This window comes from Lutra lutra, chromosome 7 (assembly GCF_902655055.1).
Source record: "Lutra lutra chromosome 7, mLutLut1.2, whole genome shotgun sequence".
Lineage (NCBI taxonomy): Eukaryota > Metazoa > Chordata > Mammalia > Carnivora > Mustelidae > Lutra > Lutra lutra.
Genome location: NC_062284.1, coordinates 40,961,844 through 40,989,418, shown reverse-complemented (window position 1 = coordinate 40,989,418; position 27,575 = coordinate 40,961,844). Strand labels below are relative to the sequence as shown.

Genomic DNA, 27,575 nt, shown 5'->3' with positions numbered 1-27,575 from the left:
ACTGATAAAACTGTTTATAGTTTTTTAAAATTTATTTTAGAATTGTAAATAAGAGATTGAGGACCTGTAATAGGCAATAATAAAGAGATACAGGGAGAGGGGGACGTTTGAATAGAAGTCATAGCATTCTAAAGCTTTGCCTGAGGGGCATACTTTGGTAAAAAATAATTCTAAAGCACCTGACATGAGAGGAAGAGTTCACGCTTGGTATGATTTCTATATAATCTTCAAATCTGATGTAGCATCAGATACTGACATGGTAACTGTAACGATGCCTCGTTGTTTTAATTTGCATTTCTTTTATCATTAATGAGATTGAGCATATTTATTTTTAGTAGTCGTTTCCTCTGCCATCTGTTTTTGTCTATATGTTTTGCTTTGTTTGCCAGTTCTAATATAGAGGCGATAGGTCCGTGATCAAAGGCGCGAGACTGATACAAAGTGAAGGTTGAGCAAAGCTTTATTTCACACCAAACATGGAGAATCGAATCGCAGGTCGGGGCCAACTCTTACAGAGAGGGTGACCCCCCCTCCCCCAACCTTACCTTTTTTTTTTTTTTTTTTTTTTGTTTATAGTTTTTAATTTATTTTTTTAAGTAATAATCGCCCAGCATACGGTTTGAACCCTGGGATTAAGAGTTACATGCTCTACCAGGCACCCCATTGTTTACACTTTTAATAAAGTTTTAAAATCCTGGATCCCAGGAAGTCTTGGCTGGAACTTGTTTTTCTTCATAACAAATAATTTCATCTCCCACTTTAAATTCTATCTTTTCTTCACTCAAACTGAGACCACAATCCATTCCAGTTTTGATGACTGAAACGTCATCTTTATGGTGTTTCAGTGAGCTTAATGAACCCTTCCAAATAACATCTCCATTACGGATTAATTTAAATTTTTTTTGTTTTTCTAACTGTCCCTTTTGGACTCTGCAGCCAGCCACAGGAACTTTTTTCTTCCCTTCTGTTACAGAAAAGGTAGCTAATATAGAAGCTTCACCTATTGGATGCTCTTCCACAGTGCACGGCAATCTGCTGCTCAATTCCTCCTGCAAATCTTCAATCAGGTGGTAAATGATTTTGTGAAGTTTAATTTTTACTCCTTTTTTTGCAGCAGACTTTTGGATAACATTGCCTACATTCACATTGAAGCCATATATAACACCACGAAATGTTTCAGCAAGGTTAACATCATTTTCACTGACATCACCCACACCAAAATGTACTAATTCAAGTTCACACTCATGTGAAGCATCATAGGTATCCATGATGTTCACAATGGCCTCAACGGAACCATCAACATCACCTTTAATAATTATAGGAAGAACGTGTGAATCCCTTTCTTCTTTCTCTTTTGCCTTCAAGGGTTTTTGTTCTTTTCTTTCTTGGTACTTTAGAAAGGATCTCTCCTTCCAGTGTACATTGCCATACTTCTCACGGGCTTTCTGATGTGCTTCTTGGTGCTCCTTTCGCTTTTCTTCTATTATTTTCAGATCCTCTTTATTTTTCTCCTGTTCCAGCTCAGTTAGTTCCAGACTAACTTTTAAAGGGCAAAGGCCATGTAGTTGAGCCTGGCCACACACAGGTGGCCAATGAGATTGTAATACACAGAGAAAGCTGCACAGTCAGGCTAGGTCACACACCAGTGGCCAACTGAATTACAATTTACCCTATAGTAGATAGTTGAACTAGCCTATCACCTTGGTCAGAATTAGCGCCCAAAAGCCACCCAAAAGGCGGGGCCCACACTCCTTGGTAGCTAGGGAGACCGTATGCTCGCTCCACTGATTGGATGTCTCCACCTAGCCTGACCTGCCCTTGTATTTGGGCTCTGTTACCTGGGACTGGTTGACCATATTTTACGAGTTTCCCGGACTTGCTTTTAACTAAGTCCCCTGGAGGGTGGGGGGTGGGGGGGTGGAGGGGAGGGCAGGGTCAGTTTAAGTTTTACTGCATAAACAACAAAATGGCTGTTCAACTGTGATGGAGCCACTCTGGCTAAATAGGCTCTCAGAGAGGTACTTATTATTTTTAGTGATTTATAAAAGACTTTGTTATTGCTCTTGCTATTAAAACTTTCATTTTGTCTTGTGTTTTGCAAACATTTCCCCCAGTTTGTTGATTCCCTTTTGATTTCAGATAGAGCTGGCAACAGCAACATCTTAGCTGTGGGATTCTGGTGAGACAATTTAAGTTTTAGTTTCCTCACATGCTATAAGGGGACAGTATCTGCATGATGGTTAGTTTTGTGTGTCAACTTGACTGGGCCGCAGAGGGCCCAGACATTTGGCCAGATATTATGGGAGTATTTGTGAGAGTATTTCTGGGTGAAATTAACATTTGAATGGATAGACTGAGTGAAGTTGAATGCCCTTCCTACCGTGGATGGGTCCATCCAATTCATTGAAAACTTAACTAGAAAAAAAAGTTGAGTAAGAGAGGACCTCCCTGCCTTACTGCTGAACTGGGTTGTTGGTCTTTACTCGTCCTTAGACCTGGGCTGAGACAGCAGCTCTTCTCGCATCTCAAGCCCACTGGTCTATGGATGGCAATTTCCATCCTTGACTCTACTGGTTCTCAGGCCTTCAGACTAGGACTGGAACTGTATATCGGCTCTCCTGGGTTGTCAGCTTGCATAATCACTTGAGCCAATTGCTAATAACAAATCCTTTTATTATATACATGTATATATATTATATACAATATATTGTATATGTTATATACAATAGACTGTGCATGTGGACTGTATTGGTTTTGTCTTTTTGGAGAACTCTAATATAGTCAGCTATCTTATAGTTATCTTACAATTATCTTTCTTTTGGGAAGAAAGGAGTCAATATATGTGAAGACTTGGCTTAGTTTTTATCACATAGTAAGTATTAAATAAAGGTTAGGTAAAGTTAACTTTATTTGAGTTATTTTTTGCTATTTATAGATTTTACATAGTCAAATATATTAATCCTTTCCTTTATGACTTGATTAAAAATTTTCCAAAATTTTTCTGATATTTGTCAAATGCCTGTAGTTTTTGTGTTTAAAAAGTTAATCCATCTGGAAATTTATATGTGTTTATCTTGGGGTCTAATATTTTCCACCAAATGGAAAGCCAGTCCATGCTATTTACTGAATAAATTATTCTTTCAGTGTTGTCTAAAAGTACCATTGTCAAGAGTCTTTTAGATCAAGGGGAAAACATTTCTGTTACCAAGATTATAAATTGTGTATCTGTATACCCAGATAGAAGTATACTCCAAATAAGCTGTTTCATATTTCTTGTCCTGACAACCTAGAGGGAAAAAAAACAAAGAGGCATTAGTATTTTTCTTGTTCACACACTTGTTTATGTAACACACAAGATGTTAAACCTGACTGGTGTCTTAAAAGCCACTCAGTAGTTAAACATAATCCAGGCAAACAAAGGCAGTGTCAAGATATTGATTTTGTGTCGTAGGAATGTAGGTGGAACATCGAAGGCTTAAATAATGCTCCCAGTACACTTTTTGGTGTAATCAGGCAAAGCAGGAGAACATGCCATATTTAATGATGTGAGAACTCACTTCTCCTAGGTCAGTGGTATGTGCTTAACCTTTAGGCTCTCGTATGGCCAGCTGCCCCAGTGGTTTTTGGAGTGGAGGCCCGACAGGACTGGGGATTTAGGGCATTGATGACTTTGTCTCTCCAGCTTGCTGCTCTCACCCAGAAATAGTGAGCAAATCCAAGAGACTGTGGCTGCCCTCTATGCTTTTCTGAGCTGTCCACTCCAGTCTCTCATTTCAGACTTAATCTCTTGAGGTAGAAGGAGAACCTGGCTTTAGAAACCAGGACTTCTCACTTCACCATGAGAAAAAAATCGTTAGTTTTTAATTTAGCTTTTAATGTCTTAATCAGCCTCCAAAAGGCAAACACAAAGTCTAGATGACTCTAGATCAGGACTGCTTTTGGTTTTATTTCTCATTCTGCCTAAGTTTCCACCTTGTGCGTTTAGTGTTTTCCAAAGGCAATATAAAAAATGCTAGTCCTTTGAGACTCTGTTAGGAAGGAAGAAGGAAGGAAGGAAGGAAGGGCAGGAGGGAGATGGGGAAGGGAGGGGAAGGGAAGGGTAGGGAAGGGAAGGGAAGGGAGGGAGAAGAGAAGGGAAAGAGGGAAGGAAGTGAAGCTAGCTGAGGTTAATCATGTTTGGGACATAGGATACCCCTTTTTGGAGCTCACCGTGCACATTAGCAATTAAAGTTTTGCTCTGTCAGTTGAGAAATGTGTTTTCTTTAAAACCCAGAAATTTCTAATTGACCCTACAACCCATTTTTTAAAAACATGTAATACCTGGGGCGCCTGGGTGGCTAAGTGGGTTAAGCCTCTGCCTTCGGCTCAGGTCATGATCTCAGAGTCCTGGGATCGAGTCCCGCATCAGCCTCTCTGCTTGGCAGGGAGCCTGCTTTCTCCTCTCTCTCTCTGCCTGCCTGTCTACCTGCTTGTGCTCTCTCTCTGTCAAATAAATAAATAAAATCTTTAAAAAAAAACATGTAATACCTGTTCTCCTATTTGGTAAATGCTACCTTAAAATTGTGTATAAAACAAAACTGCCTGCTGAATGCTCTTTACCATTAAATTTTTTTAAGATTTTATTTTTAAGTAATCTCTATACTTAATGTGGGGCTCAAACTCACAACCCTGAGATCAAGGGTTGCAAGCTTTACCGACTGAACAAGCCAGGTGTCTCTACCATTAATTTCTAAAAGTCAGCAATGACTTCTTAAGGAAGGGAAAAAATTGAACATAAGACATAATTGAAATATCAGGGAGGAATTCCAATCTTCATATTAAAGCTTGACATTCCACATGTGTCAACGTGCAGTTAATGCTGTCTTGTGTATCTTTTTTTTTTTTAAGATTTTATTTATTTATTTGACAGAGAGAGATCACAAGTAGGCAGAGAGGCAGGTAGAGAGAGAGAAAGGGAAGCAGACTCCCTGCTGAGCAGAGAGGGGGGGGCCCTATGCAGGGCTCCATCTGGGGCTTGATCTGGGCCTCCATCCCAGGACCCTGGGATCATGACCTGAGCCTAAGGCAGAGGCTTTAACCAACTGAGCCACTCAGGTGCCCCAGGTCTTGTGTATCTTTAAAAGAAGTTGGTCAAGCAGAAGGAGCATCGAACTATGGAGTGGACCGGAACCTAACTAAGGTATACAATAGTTCTTCCGTCCTCAGATGACCATACTGAGGCTTAGAAAGGCTGAGGAGCTAGGCAAAAAAAACACAAATGGATTTGTATTGGTGTCTGGACCCAGTTTTCCTGCATTTCTCTCCGGTTTTGTCCTTCTCTTTGTAATAATATAATTCTTAAACTGGAGACTTCACAGGTATGGGCCACAGCACTCACAACCATTTTTACTGGAAGTGTCACTTTGAGAGGCTTTCCCTGGAAAATGAGGAAAAACAAATGCCCCACCTCCTGAAGCCTTAAGATCTGACAGACTGAGATGAAACCTTCCAACCTCCCCATAGTAACATTACCTGACAGGCGGAGTGGCTCATTCCCAGGGGGTGATGACTTCCTGAGCCCAAAAGGACCACATCTAATGAATGCAACTATTTCAGAAAAACAAAACAAAACAAAAAACACTTTTCAGCATCTAATGATATGATCATGTAATTTTTTTCCTTTAGTTAGGTGATATAATGAATTATGTTGAAAGACTTCTTGATTCTGAATTATCTTTTCATTTCTGAAGTAAACTTTACTCTGTCATACACCAGAGTTATTTTGATACACTGGTTGATTCTCTTTGCTAATACTCGATTTAAAATTTTGCATTTAAATTTCTAAATGAGACCAGGCTATAGTTTTCTATTTTTATACCATTTTTATCAGGTCTTGGTATTAAGGTTTTGTTAGAATCATAAAATGAATTGGGGCACTTTCCAACTTTTTTATTAGAGTCTGTAATATTTTGAATTATAAAGGAATTATCTATTTCTTAAAGGTGAGACAGAACTCAGCTGTGAAACTCTTTAGTTCTGGTTCTTAAAAAATGATAGATCTTCAATCATTTTTACAATGTCTTCTGTGATAACTAGTCTGTTCAAGTTTTGTCCTTTTTTTGTAGACCAATTTCTTTTACAAACTTTTTAAAAACAGCTTTATTGAGGTATAATTTACATGTCACAAAATTCAATTACTTTTAGTAATGTGTCATTTTTTAAGTGTACAATTCTATGACATTTAGTAATATAGATCAATTTAATTCACTCGTATTTTTCTGGAAAATATCCATTTCCTCCAGGTTTTTAACTACTTCCATCAAATCGCTCATAATATTTTTTTATAATTATATACTTATGGACATGTTGGCTTTTCAAATGAACATGCCAGTGTGAGAAAAAAGCGAAGGACATGGAGATAATGCCAGAGGCAGTAAATAAACTGGTGGAAGCACATTTATTTAGACAGCTGAGCAGTGTGTAAGTCAGGAGCTACAAAGTGCCATCTTTTATGTCCCTGATTGGAAAGGCTTTCTAGCTGCTTATCTAGCTTAGATGCTCAGAGTTCCTCAGATCAGAGCCAGGACTGAGAAGTTTCAGACCCGGTTGGCACTTTCTGTTTCTTTGTAGTTTTTAGCTGGCCACTTCCTTCAATTAAGAATTCCCATAACATCAGTGTATTTTACCACTTGTGTGGGAAATTTCACTGTGGTTGTGACATATGTCAAACAGTTTTCAATATCAAGAATCCACTAACCTAAATCCTCCACATTAAAATTAAAGATGTATATAAACCACTAAATTGTAGAATCATAGTTTATTTGGTTATGTTAGATAGAATATAAGATGAACCAAAGCAAGTATGAATTTATGCCCTACTTTAGAAATCAGTTTTATAGAGGTATAACTTACATATAGTAGAATTCTTTCTTTTGAGTTCAGTGAATGTATTAGTCCTGTTACCATCAAAATCAAGCAACAGAGTATTTCCTTCATCTCTAAATTTTCCCTTGTAGCCCTTTCTGGTCAATCTCTCTTATAACTCACAGTCTCTGGAAATCACTGATCTGTTTTCTGTATCTATAGTTTGGCCTTTTCAAGATTATTATATAAATGGAATCATACAGTATGAATTACTTTGTGTCTGGCACCTTTCAGTGAGAGGGTTTCTGAGATTTGTTCATGTCGTTGCATGCATCAGTTTCTCTTCGCTGCTGAATACTATTCTATTGTGCTGATGTACAATAATTTACTTCTCCATTGACCTTTTAAAAAGATATTTGAGATATTTCAGTTTATGGAAATTATGTTTAAAACTACTGTAAATATTAACATACAGGGTATTTTTTTTGGTGGACCTATGTTTGCATTTCTCTCGGGTGAATACCTGGGAATGGGATTGCTAAATTGTATGGTTGTATGTGTTTCACTTTATAAGAAACTTCCAAAAGATTTCCAAACTGACTATACCATTTTGCATTCCAAACACTAATGTAACAGAGTTAGAGTTGCTGCATCTTCTCAGCACCCCCTCATGTTTTCAGACTTCTAGTTAGTGCTCAGCCATTCTCATATGCATGTAGTGGCAGCTCGTTGTGTTTTTAATTTGTATCTTCTAATGACATATGTGTTTATTTGTCATGGTATCTCTTCTTTGATGAGGTATCCGTTCACATTTTTGCCCACTTAAGCAATTGATTTATTGGGGCACCTGGGTGGCTCAGTGGATTAAGCTGCTGCCTTCGGCTCAGGTCATGATCTCAGGGTCCTGGGATCGAGCTCCACATCTGCCTCAGCATCCCTGCTGAGTAGAGAACCTGCTTCCCCTCTCTCTCTGCCTGACTCTCTGCCTACTTGTGATCTCTCTCTCTAATAAATAAATATAATATTTAAAAAAAAAAACAAAGAAATTTATTTATTTGTTTTATTATTATTGATTTAAGAGTTTTTTATATTCTGGATACAAATCCTTTATCAGATATTTATTGTGCAAATATTTTTGCTAGACTTGTAGCTTGCCATTTTATTTTCATAACTGAGTGTTTAGAAGAACAAACATTTTTAATATTGATAATCTAATTTGCTGATTTTTTTTCTTTTATGGTTTTTGCTCTTTGTGTTCTAAGAAATCTTTACCTAACCTAAGGTCCTATATTTCTTCTAGAAGTCTTGTAGTTTTAGGTTTCAGTTATATGTCTATGATTCACCTCAAGTTAATTTTTTTTAATCTTTTTTTTTTTAAGATTTTATTTTGTTTATTTGACAGGGGGAGATCACAAGTAGGCAGAGAGGCAGGCGGGGCAGGGGTGGGGAAAGGAGGAAGCAGGCTCCCTGCCGAGCAGAGATCCTGATGTGGGTGGGGCTAGATCCCAGGACCCTGGGATCATGACCTGAGCTGAAGGCAGAGGCTTTAACCCACTGAGCCATCCAGGTGCCCCTCAAGATAATTTTTTAAGAAGACTTTATTTTTTTATTTGAGAGACAGAGAGTGCCAGAGAGAGAGATTGCACACAAGCAGTGGGAGCAGCAGAGGGAGAGGGAAAAGCAGGCTCCTGCTGAGCAGGGAGCCAGATATGGGGCTTGATCCCAGGACCCTGGGATCATGACCTGAGCCAGAGGCAGATGCTTTAATTGACTGAGCCACCCATTCACCCCATCTCAAGTTAATTTTTATATGTACTGTGAAGAAAGATCAATATTCATTTTTTGACATTCAATTACGTGTAATCATTCCAGTACCATTGTTGGAGACTTTCTCCATTGAATTACCTTAACGCTTTTGTTGATTATCAATTGACCATATTTCTGTGGGTCTGTTTCTGGACTTTCCATTCATCTGCATGTCCATCCTTATGTCAATACCACACTATCTTGATTCTTGTAGCTTTAGAGTAGTAAGTCTTGAGGTCAATTAGTGATTATCTTCCAATTTTATTATTCTTTTCAAAATTGTTTTGGCCTTTCTAGATCCTCTGCTTTTCCATATAAATTTTAGAATTAGCTTCTTAGTTTCTACCAAAATACTTGTTGATGTTCTGACTGGGATTTTGATAATCATAAGGATCAATTTGGAAAGAATTAAGATCTTAATCTGGAGTCTTGCATGTTATGAGCACAATACAGCTATTTATTTTGGTCTTTTGTCATCTCTCCCATTGATATTTGATAGTTCCTGGCTTGCAACCCTTGCACTTATTTTGTTAGATTTATCCCCACGTTGTAATGCTACTGGACCTAGTACTGTTTTAAATTTTCTTTCTAGTTGTTCGTTATTAGTATATAGAAATACAATTGATGTCTTAATATTGTCTCATCTCCTGTGACTTTATTAAGCTTCCTTACAAACTCTGGTAGTGTTTTAGTAGCATCCCAATGCTTTTTGAATAAGTCATATCCTGCCAAAATACAATAGTGATCCTGTGGGTGGGGACTATTTATTTTTCACCTGATACCCATGGGTGCCTGATTAAAGAGCAGTAGATATTGTTGTGAGCTTTACAATGAACATGAAATATTTACCACCCTTTCAGGCCTGTTGCTCTTAGTGCATCCCCTGTATATAAAATAAAGCATAATGTACATCTTCTGTATTATATTAAAACTTGTTACTTCTCCCAAGTTGACTAACAGGTATTTCCAGGAACTTCTGGGTTAGAGGTTAAGATACTGGTGATAGAAGATTGTATGTGTGTGTGTTAAGGTGTATGAGTATGGATTTTGGCACTCACCGTAAAGTTCCTGAGGTGAAGATGGGAGTGGGGTTCTCTCAATAGGTAGCAGAGAGGGGTGACAAGGGCAGAATTTGGAGACCCTCCAGGAAAGATTTAAGATCCATTGGTATATATCCTAACTGTCAGTGTGAACCTTAGGCCTTGGATTTTAGATTGGTGTTGCCTTTTTCCTTCTCAGTAAAAATTCCACAATCGAATAAATTTGGGAAACACTTCATACCATATCCTTCTCTTGGAGTTTTACAGGGTTCCTTAGTGTATTAAAGGCTGTGAAAAAACCTAAAGTAAAGATACATGTTTATACAGCTTTGTTTAATCCAGAATTCCCCACACTCATTTGACTATGGAACCCTTCTTTAATATAAACTCTCCTAATATCCAGAAACTCTTCAGCTTAAGCTCCACGAAATCAAGAAATGACTGCCATGGATAGTTCTAGGATCTCTTTCTTACCTTCAATATAAGAACAACAGTCAGGTTATTATGTAAGAACTAGTTGGTTTCTACAAAATGCTCCCAGCAATAGAATGTGGGTAGAATTCTAGAATGTTGAGAGGATTATGTTTTAGATGTCTTTTTTTGTTTCTATTTACAAAAGATGAGTAAATATTCTCCCAACATATGCTGCTGAATTACATCAAGGGAATGATTCTGCCACACACTTCAGTGTTTCTTGGTCTTCCCTGATGTTCTCCTTTGCTTATACTTCAAATTCTTTCTTGCTTTGCTCTGATTTGTTGCAAAACTGAGCCATCAAACTGTAAAAAAGGTTTTCTACAAGAGGCATTATGCTACCTGCTTATATGCTTTGTGTAGTGATCAGAGCGATGGGAGAAAAGCAGATACTCTCTATTTTTCAGAGAAAATAATTTTCTAATGATTGACAGCATGCAATTAAAGCAGCACTAAAATAAACAACATTGCAGTTTTTAGTATGAAGCAGCTTGTGTTGTAATTGATCATATTTGACACAACAGCTGATGACAGGATTTGTGTTGATCCTTGATGCTAAGTTGTAGCTTTTAAGGAAAGTACAGCTGGAAACCTGCTCCAAATTGCCTTCCTTTGTAATTAAAAGTATAAATGTTTCAAGTCGAATACATCGTATTAGTAAGATTTTAGGAAACAAAAAGTTAATTTATTCACATTCGATATGGTCTGTAAATGCCACCATTATATGCCTTCCACTGGCCTTTGATTAGCTATGGATTAATAAAACTTTTATAACTCCTTTGTCAGCCTCATTTTGAACTCTGTTTTTGCATACTGTTACTATTAAATAAATGAATTAGTGTCCAGAAATGTGTCATGCATATTACCTAGCAGCAGGAAGCATAATACAGTGGTCAGCTCCCCAGGAGCGTTATAAATCCTAATGTGCTCGGTAACCTGCTCACGTGGACCTATTAAAAGCATGATGATTTAGTGGAGCAGTATTTGTGCTTAACAATGGAATTTTAGTTAATTCAAAACAATGTAAATCATCTCCAATTACAGTATTTGAATATTCACAGTTGCTTCACAAGTACATGTACTGTTACTAAGCCAAAAAAAATTTTTTTTTTGTTTTTTGTTTTAAACATTATGAGTTACTTGCCTGGAGGACCTTTCAGACAGATTTTTGGTGGCTTCTGTTCAAAGTAACCAACCCTGGAGAACAATGTTTATGTGGAGCAGCTTACTAGTTCTCAGACAAAGCAATTTAGGGTGTCCAAAACACAGAAAGCAGGGGAAGCGGGAGCAGAGCCCCCAGCGCGGTTGCTCCTGGAGAGCTCAGGTGAGCACCATAATTGTGCTAGTGAGCCAAGGTGGCCGCTTGCATTCCTAGAGCCTACTGAGGGCTTTTTCTTGTGACTGCTATTATCAAAGTCATCTCAGACCCGGGTCAGTAGCTTCTTGATATTGCAACCGCCGCAGTGTCCCTGTGGGCATAGCACAGACCAGAGAGGATCCTCTGGTTGGAAACAGGCTCTTTCATGTTCAAGGTCTCAAGGGGCCTTTCCAGGAAATAATGATGAGTCGCTGTCCAGCTGGCTGCGACTGCTTCCAGCCTGCAGGTCCTTGGCAAAACTTGGACTTCGGCAGCAGAGACGGCCTACTAGTGTGCCAGTACCCAGTCTTTCCCATGAGGTGAAATCAAAGAGGAATTAATGAGGAACAGGGTGAGCTTTACTGAAGGAATTCTTCTGTGTGTTGTGGATCCAGCCACTTAAGGACAAAGCACAACGTTCCTGGCCTTCCAAATAAAGTTGGGATGAACCAAGTACTTTTAGTTGGTAAAAAACAAAACTTGGAGAGAATGCTGTTGGACACATTTGCCCAGTTTACCGATAGGCAAAGTTCATTTTGTGTGATGTGGTGATTTTGTGCAATGTCATCATCAGTTTTGGTCAGTGATAGAGTTAGTGATTTTGCACTCAGCAAGCCTAGATTCAAAACTTGATGCTGTCTGTTATAAGCTGGGTGTCCTTGAGTGAGTTACTTCCCCTCTCTGAACCTCAGTTTAGCCATCTGTAAGGGAGGTGTAGGCTTATGGACAACAACATGCTGCTCTGTGGTGATGAGGTGTAGATTAATTGAAGTGGTGTACCTAAAACATAGGATGGTTATTGCTGTTTTTTACTGCTGATTCTTAAGATTATGATTCCGTCAAGTAAAAGTGGTCTTAGCTAGAGGTCATATGTATTGGTTTTGACTGTAGGGTTGGAGATACTTGAATCAATTGGAAAGTTACCACGATCTCACTAAATGTTTATTCAGAACTCACATGTGGGCACGTTACACGGCTCTGGGCCTGGGGACAGGAAGGGACAAGTCAGGTGTAAGAAGAGAGGGTTCTAGTGAGACTGCCACTCATTAGTCATGTGATCACTGAATGACTCATTTAACCTTTTGGCATTTCAGTGTCTTCATCAATAAAACAGTGAGAAGTTGCTACCGTGGTAATGACTTATGTATATTCAAGGTACTATATATCAAGCATAGTGATCCTTTTTTTTTTTTTAAAGACTTTATTTATTTATTTGAGAGAGAGGCAGTGAGAGAGAGCATGAGCGAGGAGAAGGTCAGAGGGAGAAGCAGACTCCCCATGGAGCTGGGAGCCCGATGCGGGACTCGATCCCCGGACTCCGGGATCATGACCTGAGCCGAAGGCAGTCGTCCAACCAACTGAGCCACCCAGGCGTCCCGTGATCCTTTTTTTTTTAATTTTTTTTTTAACTTTATTTGACAGACAGAGATCACAAGTAGGCAAAGAGGCAGGCAGAGAGAGAGGAAGGAAAGCAGGCTCCCTGCTGAGCAGAGAGCCCGATGCGGGGCTCGATCCCAGGACCCTGGGATCATGACCTGAGCCGAAAGCAGAGGCTTTAACCCACTGAACCACCCAGGCGCCCCAAGCATAGTGATCCTTATCATTTATCAGTCACCTGCTGTAACTTTGGCATAGGCCATCTCTGCTCTTTGAGGCAGATAATATTATTATCATTATCCCTAAAATTACCCCTTCTTTATTGATAAAGAACTGGGAACGTGGGAGGTGATATACTTTGTTTGTCCTCATACAGCCAGTCAGTGGCAGAGTTGGGGCTCAGATTCTGGGTCTCTTTTACTTCAAAGACTGTGTGCTTAACTATACTATCCTGCCTCTGGAGCCACTTTGTGGGGTAGATAGAACATCATTCCCATTTTGTAATTAGCTGAGCTCAGCAAGATGGTAGGTCAGCATGACAGGTTGGCTCACAAGCTTTGGTAAGGGTTGAATGAAAGAACATCTAGGAAAATGTTATGTAGACTCGACCCCTTTACATACGTAAGCTTATTAATTGGACTGTAGCAGAGATGGGTCATGCTGATGGATAGAAACCCACACACTGTAAGTGAGATCCATTGGATAAAAAGGAGGGACATTGCTAGTCATTTGCTTTCCTTAAAAATGCCTAGCAATAATTTTTATTGTGTTTTTATATAAACTTACTGGATTTTGTGACATGGTGTAAACATAGCCATAAATCATTACTATAAACATTGTAAAATACTGTTTTGCATTTCAGATTGCAAATGACTGTGCAGAAATTAATATATATATTCACATGTGTAGATGCATATACATGTATCTGTATACATAGATCAGTATTCATGTATGTCTAAGCACAGATACACAAAATCTCCATGGTGTTTTCTTTCTTAAACCTTCTTATAATTTCTTAGGTAGAAAGAATAAGAATGTGTGCTAGTACTTAAAAACAAAGTAGTAGGGAGTTATTAAGACAGTAATTTACCACTACTAAATCAATCAATCAATCAATCTCAAGCTGCCTTTTCTTTAAGAAAATAACCCATCCATTCAACGAATATGCTGCTAAATATAATAGTTCTAGTTAGTGTTTCTAATAATTCTGTTTTATTTTCAAATAACAACATAAACTAGATAAATACATAGCACCTCAAGACAATATCAATAACATTTTTCAAATGAAACACATGGAAATTTTAAAAATGGGCCCAAAAGTCATTCATTATCTGACCATCTGCTGATAATTGTTATTAATGTTGGTGCATTTTTTCCAATTTTTTTTCTGTCAGTGTATTGTGAACATCTCAACTCTAGAAACTTGGTGCCCATCCAAGGAGAATAAATTGTGTATCAAATGCCATGTCAGGGAAAATAAAGGTGATGGCGTTCTGTGATTCATGTTTAAAGGACTCACATTATAAGTGAGAGTGCTGGAAATCGTTGACTGAGCCTTGCTGTGGTCATGAAATGACACGAAGTCAAACCATTTGTAAAATCTACATGCAGTCGGGGCGCCTGGGTGGCTCAGTGGGTTGAGCCACTGCCTTCGGCTCGGTTCATGATCTCAGGGTCCTGGGATCGAGCCCCACATCGGGCTCTCTGCTCAGCAGGGAGCCTGCTTCCTCCTCTCTCTGCCTGCTTGTGATCTCTCTGTCAAATAAATAAATAAAATCTTTAAAAAAAGAAAATCTACATGCAGTCATTTCCATTCTTGGTTGTTAGAAACCAAGTATATTTCAGAATTCTCATAAGTAATTATAATAAACATGAAACTGCCAGAAGTATCCTGGTGGGTGAATTTGCTCACTTCACTTTCCTTGGTTTCTAACTGTAGTCTCAACCCATCTTCATGAGACATCCCAACTTTTCATCTCACACTTAGTATGTCCAAACTGAACCCTGGCTCTCCCACCTCTAACCTGCTAGTCACCTGGTCTCCCCCATCTCAGTTAATTTTTTTTTTAAGATTTTATTAATTTATTTGACAGAGACACAGCAAGAGAGAGAGAGAGAGAGAGAGAGAGAGAGAACACAAGCAGGAGGAGTGGGGGAGGGAGAAGCAGGCTCCCTGCAGAGCAAGGAGCCCTATGGGGGACTTGATTCTAGGACCCTGGGATCATGACCTGAGCCAAAGGCAGACACTTAATGACTGAGCCACCCAGGTGCCCCCCCCCCGCCGTTACTGATACCTCAAGCCTCTCCCTACTTGAACCCAGAAATCTAAGGAGTCATCCTTGCATTCTTCCTCTCCTTCATTTCCACATCCATTCAGTCTTGTCCTTTCTGTACCCAAGCCCCATCTCAAACACGTCCACCTATCTCCTTGGCCCCAACTCCAGTCCAAGCCATGGTTGTGTTTGAACCATGGGGATAGTTCTCTCACTGAACTCCCTGCTTCCTTTCCAGCTAGCCTTCAAGTCAAGCAGCCAGTCAAGAGCATTGCACTTCCCTGCTCACACTTCTTCAGTGGCTTCCCACTACTTTTGGGGCAAAATCCAAGGTCTTCAGTGTGGCCTCCAAGGCCACTCGCTATTTTCCTGGTTTTGTCTTTCTTTTTTTTTTTTTTAAGATTATTTATTTATTTATTTGTCAGAGAGAGAGAGAGAGCACAAGCAGGGGGAGTGGCAGGCAGAGGGAGAGGCACACTCCCTGCTGAGCAAGGATTCCCCATGAGGGACTCAATCATGACCCGAGCAGAAGGCAGACACCAGATGCTTAACTGACTAAGCCACCAAGGTGCACCTGGTTTTATCTTTTGCTCTCTCAATTACTTTTTTCCAGTCACACTGGCCCTCTTTTAATTCACTGAGCTTGGCAAGTCCTTCCCCCGTGAGGATCTCTGCATATGTTCTCCTTAAGACTCGGTCCCCTTCCCTGTGGCCTAGTTCACTCCTGCTCATGTTTTTAGATCTCATTGTAAATGTCTCTTCCTCCAAGACCTTCCCTGAACTCCCATTCAAAAATGTCTCTTCTTATCCTTTCTTATAAAAAGTCCTCAGTCGCCATGACAATGTATTATTATGTACTTATTTACATGAATATTTAATGTTTATCTCCACTCCAGACTGTAAGTTCCCTGAGAACAGGGATTGTGTCTGTTTTGCTCACTGTTGCACTCTCATAAGCATAATGCCTGGTACATAGCAGGACTCAAATGTTCATTGATTATGTGAATGAACAAATGAAGGAATGGATATTTTCTTCTGTCACTGCCTCTCTCTGGGATTAAAAAAGATTTGGACAAACATATGAAGCAGAGGGAAGAAGTTTCTGGCAATTTTTTCCAACATTTTCATTTTAATGGGTTCTAGTTGTCTTCAAGAGTAAGTTGCTGCCATATGTAATATGTGATTGAGAAATTTCCCTTGAAAACTCCCACTTTCCTGTCCACCTGTCTACATGGTCACTTACGTCTGATGTTACTTCTCTACTGCCCAGAAACTTAGTATTCTCTTTTTTTTTTTTTTTTTTTAGATTTTTTATTTATTTATTTGACAGAGAGAAATCACAAGTAGGCAGAGAGGCAGGCAGAGAGAGAGGAGGAAGCAGGCTCCCTGCTGAGCAGAAAGCCCGATGTGGGGCTCGAACCCAGGACCTGGGATCATGACCTGAGCCGAAGGCAGCGGCTTAACCCACTGAGCCACCCAGGCGCCCCAGAAACTTAGTATTCTCTTATTGGTGCTTATGATCTGTCTGACTCAAATGGTATGCAATGTTCATAAAGCTCAGGCCTTAAGATGTATACCTGATACACTGATGTGGCATAAAGGACCAGCTAACCCCAAATCTCTTAGAAATAATACATAGTGCCCACCATACTTTTAAAATTCTTATTATTGTTTAATCCACTCAACAGATATTTATTCAACTTGTGCTGTGTGCTAGGAACTGTTCTACAATGGGATATACCAATAAGCCAAACCAACAGCTCCTGCCCTTACAAAGCTTGTGGACCAGTACTGTTTGAACGACTGAAAAAGTGTGCAGTCACACACGCTCATGAGGATACTTCCCAAGATTTACTGTGGAATCTGAAGTAGACCAAGGAGACACTACACCTGGCCTTTATAAGGCCATTCAATCTCCTAATGTGTTTTTTCCAAGAATACCACAAATAATGCCATTAATTTTCTATATCTCAACTCCAAATTTTATTAGGAATATTGACTGCTTGGAGCTGCTTCTTGATCGCCATGCCATTTCCCTCAGCTTATCTGGTTTCATCACAGCTGCGGTGGACTGTTCCATAAGATGCAGAAGGCCACTCAGCCATGCACAGATGCAACCCAGTTTGTATGTGTGTATGTGCACATGTGTGTGTTGAAAGAATGGGAGGTTAGTACCCTGAAAAGTACCCCTCGACCAATGTGGGTCATGCATTGATGGATAAATATTCCAGCCTCCCCTCTCAGGGTGGTGGCCTTCTGAAGTGTGCCCTCCATGGTTCCTCAGAGCTCTGCAATGGAATTGAGCCCAGTTGCCTCAGCATTCACTAGCATATGAACTTTATTGTTCTTCTCTGCTCTCTCTTCCCAGACGGACTACCTGCACCCAAGTCCTTACAGGGTTTACTTTCAGAGGAAACCAATCTAGGATACACTCCCAATTCTGGACTGCCCTCACATGGAGAGAACTCAGTAAAAGTAACTAAATTTATTGTAGTTAATTGCTGTGTCATTTTTTTTTAATCTGTTAGAAGGAAAACCAACTCAGCCAAATTTCTGAGCATCTACAAGGTTTGAGAGAACTAAGAAATGCAAAATGAATGTGATTCTTGCTCACAGGGAACACAGAGTCCAGCAGAAGAACCATTTTTCCTAAGCCTGGGTTACAGAACAAGAAAATTTGGTTAAGGACCTCCATTATTCCCCTTCTCCAAGCTACATGTGACTTCTGTAGGAATATATGACCCAACGGGGTATATAATTATACAAATGGGGCATAATACAAAATCTGGTGTGGACCCCATTCTCCCTTTGCCTTAAGCCTAGACTCTCAGTATTATAAGTGACAGAAACTGAAACTAGCTTGAGCCAAAAGGCGATTATTGGCTGGATCAGCTGAGAAGTCAGGAGGTACACTGTCTTCAGCACAAGTATATCTTGAGTTTCAATGATATTATCAGGATTTTGTCTGTCTTCATTTTCCCACTTAATTCTTTTGGGTTTTCTTTACTCTTAGTAGGCCTCTCCATATGAGAGGAAAAAATGGCTCCCAATGGGTCTTGGCTTACCCAGTGCTTTTGTCTCATGACCCTAGCAAAGAGGATCCTGTCTCTTTCCTAGTATTCATATTTAAAAGTCTCATGGAGACAATTAGGGCCTGCTAAGATTGTGTACTTAACCCTGAAACAGTCATGCGGACAGGGGAATAGGAAACCTTTACAGGGCTGAATCACATACTCATCACTGGCTGGGAGGGGTAAACCCCATCCCCAGTGAAACAGGTGCACTGTCACTTGAAGCAAAATAGCCAAAATAACCTGGGACACTAAAACCAAGCACAGTCCTATATAGATTCCAAGGCAACAAGAAGAAGTATTTTCCTCTTTTTTCCAGCAGTAGGAAAGTTGATGTCCCTGAGCAAAATGAGATTCTTAGATGGAGAGCAGATGTTTGGTTGTTTAGACTTACAAGGATAAGGAGACTGCCTCAAGGTCATAGTTTCTAGAGCTCTGGGTATTACTTTTGGGGCTTCTATAGATGCCCCATTGAACTGGGTCTTGTACCTTCTCTGACTGGTAGGCATAGCAAGGGTGAATGTGATGCCCAGATTTTTCCTAATAAGGCCACCCATGTATGGAGTTACAGGAGTTTTTCCCCAGTCAGGGAAGGAAGAAGAGGGAACAATACGACTTTCATTCTTGGGCACATTCCTGAGAGAAGGAATTGCCCTCTCTTGTCTGCCACTGAGTTAGATGCAAGTTGTAACTTTCCCCAACCCTGTCAAATGTTGGGACACAGAAGGAGGAATCGGAAGTCCCCTGCCTTGGCTGCCAAAAGGCACCTAATTGATAGAAACTTGGGCTAAGGCTACCTCTGCATAGCCTGTGCATCTTCATCTGGAGGCGGCTGGTAGGGAAATTTCAGAGCTTCCGCCTTCGAGTGGTGTATTGGCTGCTGTAGGAGACTGGTTTCCCCCTTCACCTAGCCCACAGCAAGCAGTACGGGGGCCTCTTCAACTCCAGGATAGGCAAAGTGAAGCCTCTCTCTGCATTCCTTGCCATACGCAGTTAACCTGAGCCTCTTCGTGCTTTTAGGTCAGTGGCTGCCATAAAACCTGGGCCTGTCCATTTTCAGGCCACAGCCTCTTCCGTGACTGGTGAGCAGCAGACTTGTTCTGTCAGTCTCACACTGGCCTTTTTACCCCATTCCTTGTCTGTGTGTGGCTCTCCCAGCTGTATGTGAGCGCACATCCTCTTGGCCATTCCAGGTTTGAAGGAAACACCGCTCGAATTCAGCTTCTTTTCTTTCCCCACCTTCCTTTCCCTCTTAGCCTATAATTAGCCATTTTTCTTTTTAGTTTTGAAGTCTGCTTATTTGAAATTCATCAGTGAGTTAGTCCTCTGGGAGTTACTCTCAATTACAAATTGAAGACTAATTGTGCCACAATCACTGTTGCTCTAAGACGCCTCCACTGTAATCGCTTCCTAAATTAACTCTCTCCTCTTATTTAACACAAAGTTAAGTCTTTTAAGATGAGCTGTGATTCGTAGTAGGAGACACAGCAGCTGGTGAACTGTGAAGCCACAATTACATTGTTTTAAAAATTCCTTTTCCTTTACATTGAAATTCTGGATTATTTTTAAAATTTCAAAGTGAAATCTGCTCAATGGAAACAGCATATGTTTAGCTTTTACTGTAAACGTTTTATCATATGAAATTAAAATTTTTCCTGATTGTTTCCAGTCTTGTCCTGAAAAAGAGTTTCTGAAAAACTTATATCATGTACACACACACACACACACACACACACACACACACACACACACACAATTTTTAAATATTGTCTTCATGTATTTTCTCTCTCGATATGCCTTTTTTAATTTGGGGGGCCAGGTTGGGGAGGGAGAGGTTCAACTACTGATGGGAGCAGGTTGCGTGATCTCCTATTCTTTGAGCTTCTATCCAACCGTTGCCATTCTGACAATCGGGTGACAAGCAGCAAGCTGGGGACAGCTCATTGTAAATGCACTTGGGAAAGGAGAAATATAAAGGTAGTGTATGCAAGAGGAGACGAGGCAGTGGATGTAATAAAGAGGCCACAGTGGAATGAAGAGGGACAGAAGACATCCATCCCAAATGGTGGAGCAAGGATCGGGCCCCTCACAGATGTTATCTTTAGGACACTTCTGTCAAGGAACTGAAAGGGTGACTTCTATAAATTTGACCTGAGCATGAGCTGAAATTCAGACTTCAAATTAAGAATACACTTTTTTATTTTATGGCAAAATAGGGCCATGTGATTTTAAATATAAATTTCAAGTTTACTCAAAAGACTTTGTAAAAAGGTCTTTTGGCCTTAACCAAGCAATGATGACATAAAAAGCTTCCAGTTGGCTTTCCCCAAGAGAACAGGCTGGGGCTAAGCTCACTTGGTTTGCTGTTTCTGCTGGTGTGCTCCATTGCAAGGACATACCTGTTCTGCTTTAATCCTCTGGTTAGGGCACAGGCAACAGCTTACGTCTGTCTGGCCTTGAAGACAGTTATCAGAGGCACAGGGAAAACTGAAAGGAAACAGACAAAAGAAACATAAAACCATAAGAAGAAACATAAAAGAAATATAAAACCATAAGACTTCTCAGGGATAGATTTCAGGTCTAGCCACACCCCCATCCGGGCTCTCCCCACTGGGACCCTGCTGGGATCCTCCTGGCTTCCTGAGGACCTCTTCCTCATGGGCACCATCTTATGCTCTGCCACTGCAGAGTCACCTCCTGGCTATCCTGGCCTCTTCTTTGCTGAGCTCCAAAGTCAGAGGAAGATGTGGGACCAAATGAGCTCCAAAGTCCTCACCAAATGAGCTCATTTGGTCCCACATCTTCCTCTGAGCAACTCTTCTCATCCACAGGCAACTGGAATTCTTTAATGACAGGCAAAGACTCGTCTTATGTTCCCAGCTCAGATGATTATCCATGGACTCCTCCCTGAGAATTCTGATTCACGCTAGATGTTCCCTATCCCCCACCCCATACAGAAAATCATTCAGAGTTAGAAATGGAAGGGTGACTTCCTTGAGCTGCAACACACGACGATCTGACCCTACTCCTGAAAGGGATATGACTAATGTGGATTTCCCAAATGATAAACTAAAACTTCTCTCATCTGTCTGCTGACCACCTCTGGCAGTAGTGGCAAATGTCTTTGCCCATTTATTTTCCAATTAAACTTTATTTCCATATTGCAATCACCACTCATTGTGGATAGACCATGTGAAAACTATAGAAGAGTAGAAGGAAGTGGGAAAACTCACCCATAGTTTCATACCTAGACATAAATACTGTTAATGTTTTGGTCCGTTGATTTCCAGTCTTTTTCCTGTAACATAGTAGAGATTGTATTACTTAAGCAATTTAAATTCAGCATTGTAATGCACATATTTCCTCCTGCTTACATAAATACGTAAAACATTTAATGTAAATATGTTATATTTATATAATATAACTAATGTATATTAACAGATATATCTATTACATATAATAATTATATACAAATATATAAATATTTGTAAATATATTTACAGACTTACATTTGTAAAAAACAAATATAAGTTTGTAAATATACTTACTGTATTTGCAAATACGTTTAATGAATGCATGATATTTCATTGGCTGTCTGATAGTTTACTTAACCTAAATGAGTCAAAATGAAGGATTCCATTTCCAATTTTCCCTGTTATTATTAAGACTGTAATTAACACCATTGTACATAAACACTTTTTAGGTATTTAGGCTAATTCTTTTGTAATAGGTTCCAATAAAAGGGGGATAGCTGAGTCAAAGGTTGTAAACCTTTTTCAGACTTCTTGATGCTCATTGTCAGAGTTCCCTGGACTTTTTAAAGGGATATTAGGAAAATGTTTTGTGATAGTTATAGAAGCTCTTACTGATTCAAGGGAAAGGATTTGCCCCTTAACTGATTTAAAACAAAAGAGAATTAAAGTTTTTTCATGCTGAAAAATGGTTTACTAGTGAGTGACCCGCATGTAGAAATGGAGCCTGTTTCCTTCATTCCTAAAGACAAATTAACATCTAACCAATCTACCAAGGATGGGCTAATACAATTTCAAGATTTCCCCAGAGCTATCTTCCAAATGTTAAAAACAGTGATTTTTAAAATTTATGTCAGTGTACATTAATGACACTTTTTTTTGTTAGCTCACCTAGATAACTAGAGAATGGGCCTTTTGCAAAAACAGTCATTTTATATATATATATAATTCATATTATATATATTATTTTATATACATAAAATAAACATATATATAAAATAAACATATATAATAAACATATTTTATATATAATAAACAGTCATTATATATAATGTTTATAATTTATAATATATGCATATTGGAATAAATATATACACAGACTCAAATGAACTGAATGAAAATGCTTATCATATGTCTTTGATAAGGCAGACTTAATTTCTCCCTTTTCAACACACACACACACACACACACACACACACACACACACACACTTTTCAGTTGCATTTCCTTTAGAGAGGACAGGTGATGTTGCCTGCCGTTACTGGAGAAATAAAGGCTCGTCTCCCCTTTGTAATGTTATGCACTGATGAATGGAAGCATTGGAATTTGCTAACAAATGACTATACCTGCTGCTTGGTGCTATTCCCCCCCTTCTGCCTCCCAGACAGACATTTCTTCCTATCCGAAGCCATGTGAATTCCCAGTTCAAAGAATCTTTGTTAGATGGCCAATTTGTTCCCAAGAGCATCGGAAACAGCCATAAAAAGATACTCACGCTTCATGTGTGGTGGCGTCATGCCAGTCTGAGACCGCAGACATTGCTTCTGAGAGTGCTTGCCAGAGTGAACAGGAGGTCTGTGGAGGTAAAGGAGACCGTGGTTTAACGCCGAGCACAAGGTGTCCTAATCTTCCATGAGGTGTACTGAGTGCCCACTGGGTAGTTTGTATCTCTGTTAAGAGCAGACTGCTGGAAACTCCAAGGGAAGCAAACATACTAAAATATTGTAATCAGGCTCCCAGGGCATAGTTTTTTCCTGGCTCAGCAATTAGAGATTTCCCCCTGGAAAGGTTATTAATATGAAAGTCTTCACATCAAATATATTGTGCTAGAAGAGGCAGGGATTACATGTAGATCTATAGTCAGTCCAGAAATGTGTGTGTATCCATCTGTGTGTGCATGTTTTTGCACACACTCACAAAAAACATAAATTGCATGTATACCTCAAACACACGCAGTAGAGAGCAATGCTGTTTGTTCCATCAGTCTGTGCAGGCGAGCACAGGAAATGGCCCATCCCTAGGTTAGATATCTCTGAAGGCTCTGTTAGCTTGGGACCTGATCATATGCAGAAATAGGCTTTTCACCAAGTAAACGACTAATTCATTCATCTTGATTGATAATTAGAACTGACAAAGAACAGATCAACGCAAATCAGGAGGGCAAAAACATCTGGGACTCAGTTTAATGAGAATACCCCAAAACCTCTTTAGTGGTAATTGCATTGCTAGCACCAAATAGCTTTCACAGTTGTTTTTGCGAATGATACAAATTAGCACCCAAGATATGAAAAGTATGCTGACTGTAAAAACAGTGGGGAGTTTAGCAGGGCCCTGGGTAGCTCAGCCAAACATATGTATTGACCTGGATATACTCTGGCATATAATTTTTGGGACTTTTGCAGCAAAAAAAGTTAAGACTCTGGAATCCTACTGCTATTTGCACTTGAACTCCCAGGCGGGCAGTTTCATCTGTGAGGCAGTTTTCTCCTTTCCCCACAGAATCCTTTACCAATTTCACACAAATACCCTGAGAATGTTTTAATATCCAAGATGCTTAAAGTCTGCAGTTTACATCTTTTTCTTTGTTAGGAAATGTAGATAGCACACAAAGAATCTGAAGGTTTTATGGGTTCTTAGTTATACCTAAAAAGTCCAGGAAAGCTGTAATAAGATGTAACAATTGCACATCTTATTAGATCTAAACATACCTAGTGAAACAATAAGATTTTGAAAGCAGTCGGCTCAGGTTTTGGTTTATTTCCTTCATCGGGTACCCCTGCCTAAGTCCAGCAAGAAGACAGGAGTGAGTGCTTACTGTACCAATCGTGTAGAAGAAAACTTCAGGTATATATCCCAAGATGAAGCTGGAAGCCTTCATTAGAAGAAGAAGAAGGAGAAGAAAAAGGTTGTCATCAATTATGGAATGATGAAAGCACAATGCCTTGCTCACTCCGTAAATGCTCCTCCCTCCTTCTGCTCAGGTCTTTCCTCTTTCAAGACTTTGCCGGCCACTGCCCACCAGGAATGGAGGTCTTCCAGCCTACACAGCATTTGCTCCTACTGCTTTATAGCATTTAGCCTATACTTCCTCCACTTTCTGATTTCTGCCTCCTAAGCTTAGAAGATGCTCAGTACATGTGTGTTAATGGAACCTCTTTAATGGAATCACTGTCCCTTGTACAAAGCATTTCCATACCAGTTTTCCCATGTGAGAATGCCCCAAGGTCACCAGGACAATGTCCCAAGGCACATTCTGTGAACCCACTTTACAGAAAAGATGTTGCAGCTCAGAGAGATTGAATGACCTCTCCAGAGTCATGCACCCACTAGGATGCAGTAAGAATTTCCAAACAAGCTTCCATGGCTGCTGAAATGGTATGGGTTAAATCAGACTCATTTTTTAAAAAATGCTCTTTTTTTTGTCTTTTTGGAATTCTCCAGCAATATTAGTGGAACAATTTGAAATGAATATATTTTAGGCTCCTCATCTTTTACCTGTGGGGAATTTGTAGAAAATTAAGCACTTAGTGAAATATAGTTATCAAGCCCCATTGGTGATGGTTCCAGCTGCCTTGTCAGGGATAATGGAAAATGAGTTATAATACCCAACTGTATATCTGCAAAACCTTCCAGAAGAGATTTGGGGGCTCAGAGTCATTCTACAGAAGAATACGAATGGAAGAATTGCACTTTGATTTTCAACCAATTCCCCTTCCCACAGCTACAGTATTTTGCTTCAAATGAAATCAAGTTCAAGCAAAAATAATTTAGAACAATATTCAGTAGGGAAAATGTCACCAAAAGGGTTTAAGTGAACATAAGGCAGCCTGAGGTGGAGGAGGTCCCAACTCTGCCCTGAAGACTCTTAAAGATGCAGTAAGTACCTCCTGCTTGTATATACGTCTCTGATCTTTTTTTCTTTTTCTTTAACACCGGCTGAGCCCCCATGTCTAATTCCTTGTTGCTCCTGTGCCTTTCGGATCTGGTATGTGAAGTGACTCTGTAAGCAAAGAGCAATCACTATGAAATTGTAAATGGCAGGTTATCAAATGGACTTTGAATTGGCAGAATTGGAAATGTGTCCCTACTAACTCTCAGTAGCTCCCTGTCCTACAATAACTGGAATAGGGGTGAGGAAATCATGGCCTAATCTGGCTGCCACCTGTTTTTGTACGGCAGCCTGTGAATTAAGAATGCTTTTAACCTTCTTAAGTGTTTGAAAAAAAATCAAAAGAAGAATATTTCATGACATGCAAAAATGACAGGAAATTCAAATTTTAGATGCCATGAAAAGTTTTACTGGAATACAACCATACCCACTCATTCATTTCCATAATGATTCTGACTGCTTTCCTGAAAAACCTAAAATATTTCCTCTCTGCCTCATTACAGAAAAAGCTTGAGCTGGAAGAAAGCATTTCTGAGGCAATATGAAGGGGTTTCAGCCCAATAAATGTATGCTTTACAGATAGATTCAAAACCGTCTTTGAAACAAAAAGGACCACACCCTTTTTCTGAACTGGTGCACAGATTTTTAAAGTGTGAATGACAGCTAATAGGACATGTACTCATAGCCTGCTTCCATGCCCCTCTCTCTAGCCTCTATCTCAGCATCCAGTGCATGGATGCACTGTTCATTGTCTTTTGCATTCTTAACAATTTGATCAATTATTTATAGCACTGCTTTTCCCCCCGAATGATTTTTAATCCAGTTTAAACATGTCAGTTAGTAGTACAACTAACCGAATCCCAAAGTGTTCACATAATACTAATTGAATTAAAAAAATCAAGCAAAGATGTGGAAAATTCCAAAGAGATAGCATTAATAGTGGCTCAGTAATGAGAAACAATCTGGGAAAATACAGTCTACAAACAATTACCTTCCTACATAATCCCTCCCTCATTTACAATATACTAGGCAGAGATTTTAAATGGAAAGATTGTCTTATTCTGTAGGGAGTCTCCTGAGTTTAGCACTTAGAATGAATTCACTTGGGGGAGTTTAAAGGGAATTTTTATCTCGTCGAACTTGTATTAAAAAACTACTAAAAAGTGAAGAAATATTTTGTATCACATGATGTCTTTTGAATTCCATATTGTTTTAACAATATGTTAGTAGACATGTTTGCTTAAAAAACTTAATTCCTGTATTAAAATTTGTTTCAGGGAAGGCTTAAAATATCCTTTAGTGGGCAAGGCTTGACATATTAAAATTAACATGAAATTCAAATGTGAACAACCCTCTGAACATTAGAGTTATTTGAGCCAGCTCATTTAGGAAGAGATATGGAAAGAATTCGTCTTATAATCTTCAAAACACTATCACTGTGTCGTAATTGTGATATCTGTTAGAATTAGCTGGGGGGGAGGGGAGGAGATGTATCTCAGAGTTTAGCCAGTTCTGTAATTACAATAGTACATTTCCAAAACATTCGCCAGAACCTCCAAGGGCCTCTGTCTTGAAAACTTGCAACTGCTGTATTCCATGACAAATCCTGTATGTGTGGGTTTTGTTATTAACTCTAGGTTTGAATTAGAATTCCCTATCTTACAGCTTGGAGCTAAACTCTGTTTACAAAACAGTATTTACACTTGACTAATTTTGCAGATCAAACTAATTAAATCAATTAAACTGGTGATTAACCAAATGAAGGCTGATTGCAAAAATTAGTGGGTTTATTTTGGAGGACTGGAAGTAAGCTAATTACTGCAGTGATTACTTGAACCTGGAGTACTCTAAATGTGGTATAAATTGAAACCTCATAGTGAATTAGACTGGGAATTCATTACAGTTTAAAGCACTGTTAATACTATTCAGTCTGTTCCTCCTTGGGGAAAATTTTCTCTCTCTGTGTTTTGTATACTGATAAACAATCATTTGAGTTGTGTGCTTTTTGTGGTAGAACCTAGTAAAATGGAGGACACTAAAGAAGTTATTTACTTTTACAGTGATATACACCTGTCAAACTTTAACGTGCATTTGACTCCCTTGAAGATCTTCTAAAAAGAGGATTATGATTCAGTGTGTTGGGAGCGGAAGTGGTGTTGGGGCAGAGACGTGGGGGCATAAGGTGTGTTCGTGG

At 39.5% G+C, this 27,575-nt stretch overlaps 1 protein-coding gene across 1 annotated transcript in view; it reads right to left on the bottom strand.

Annotated features, from left to right (window-relative positions):
- Window positions 1-569: 569 nt before the first annotated feature.
- The window catches only part of LOC125104385 (translation initiation factor IF-2, mitochondrial-like), a 33,043-nt gene continuing 6,037 nt past the window's right edge, over window positions 570-27,575 (bottom strand). Inside the window, exons 2-7 of the mRNA XM_047737032.1 lie at window positions 25,377-25,492; window positions 22,988-23,067; window positions 21,018-21,084; window positions 20,641-20,728; window positions 19,039-19,148; window positions 570-1,536 (exon numbers count right to left, since the gene is read on the bottom strand). Of these exons, the coding sequence (XP_047592988.1) occupies window positions 687-1,536; window positions 19,039-19,148; window positions 20,641-20,728; window positions 21,018-21,084; window positions 22,988-23,067; window positions 25,377-25,492 (1,311 nt within the window). The 3' untranslated portion in view covers window positions 570-686. The remainder of the gene's footprint in view (window positions 1,537-19,038; window positions 19,149-20,640; window positions 20,729-21,017; window positions 21,085-22,987; window positions 23,068-25,376; window positions 25,493-27,575) is intronic.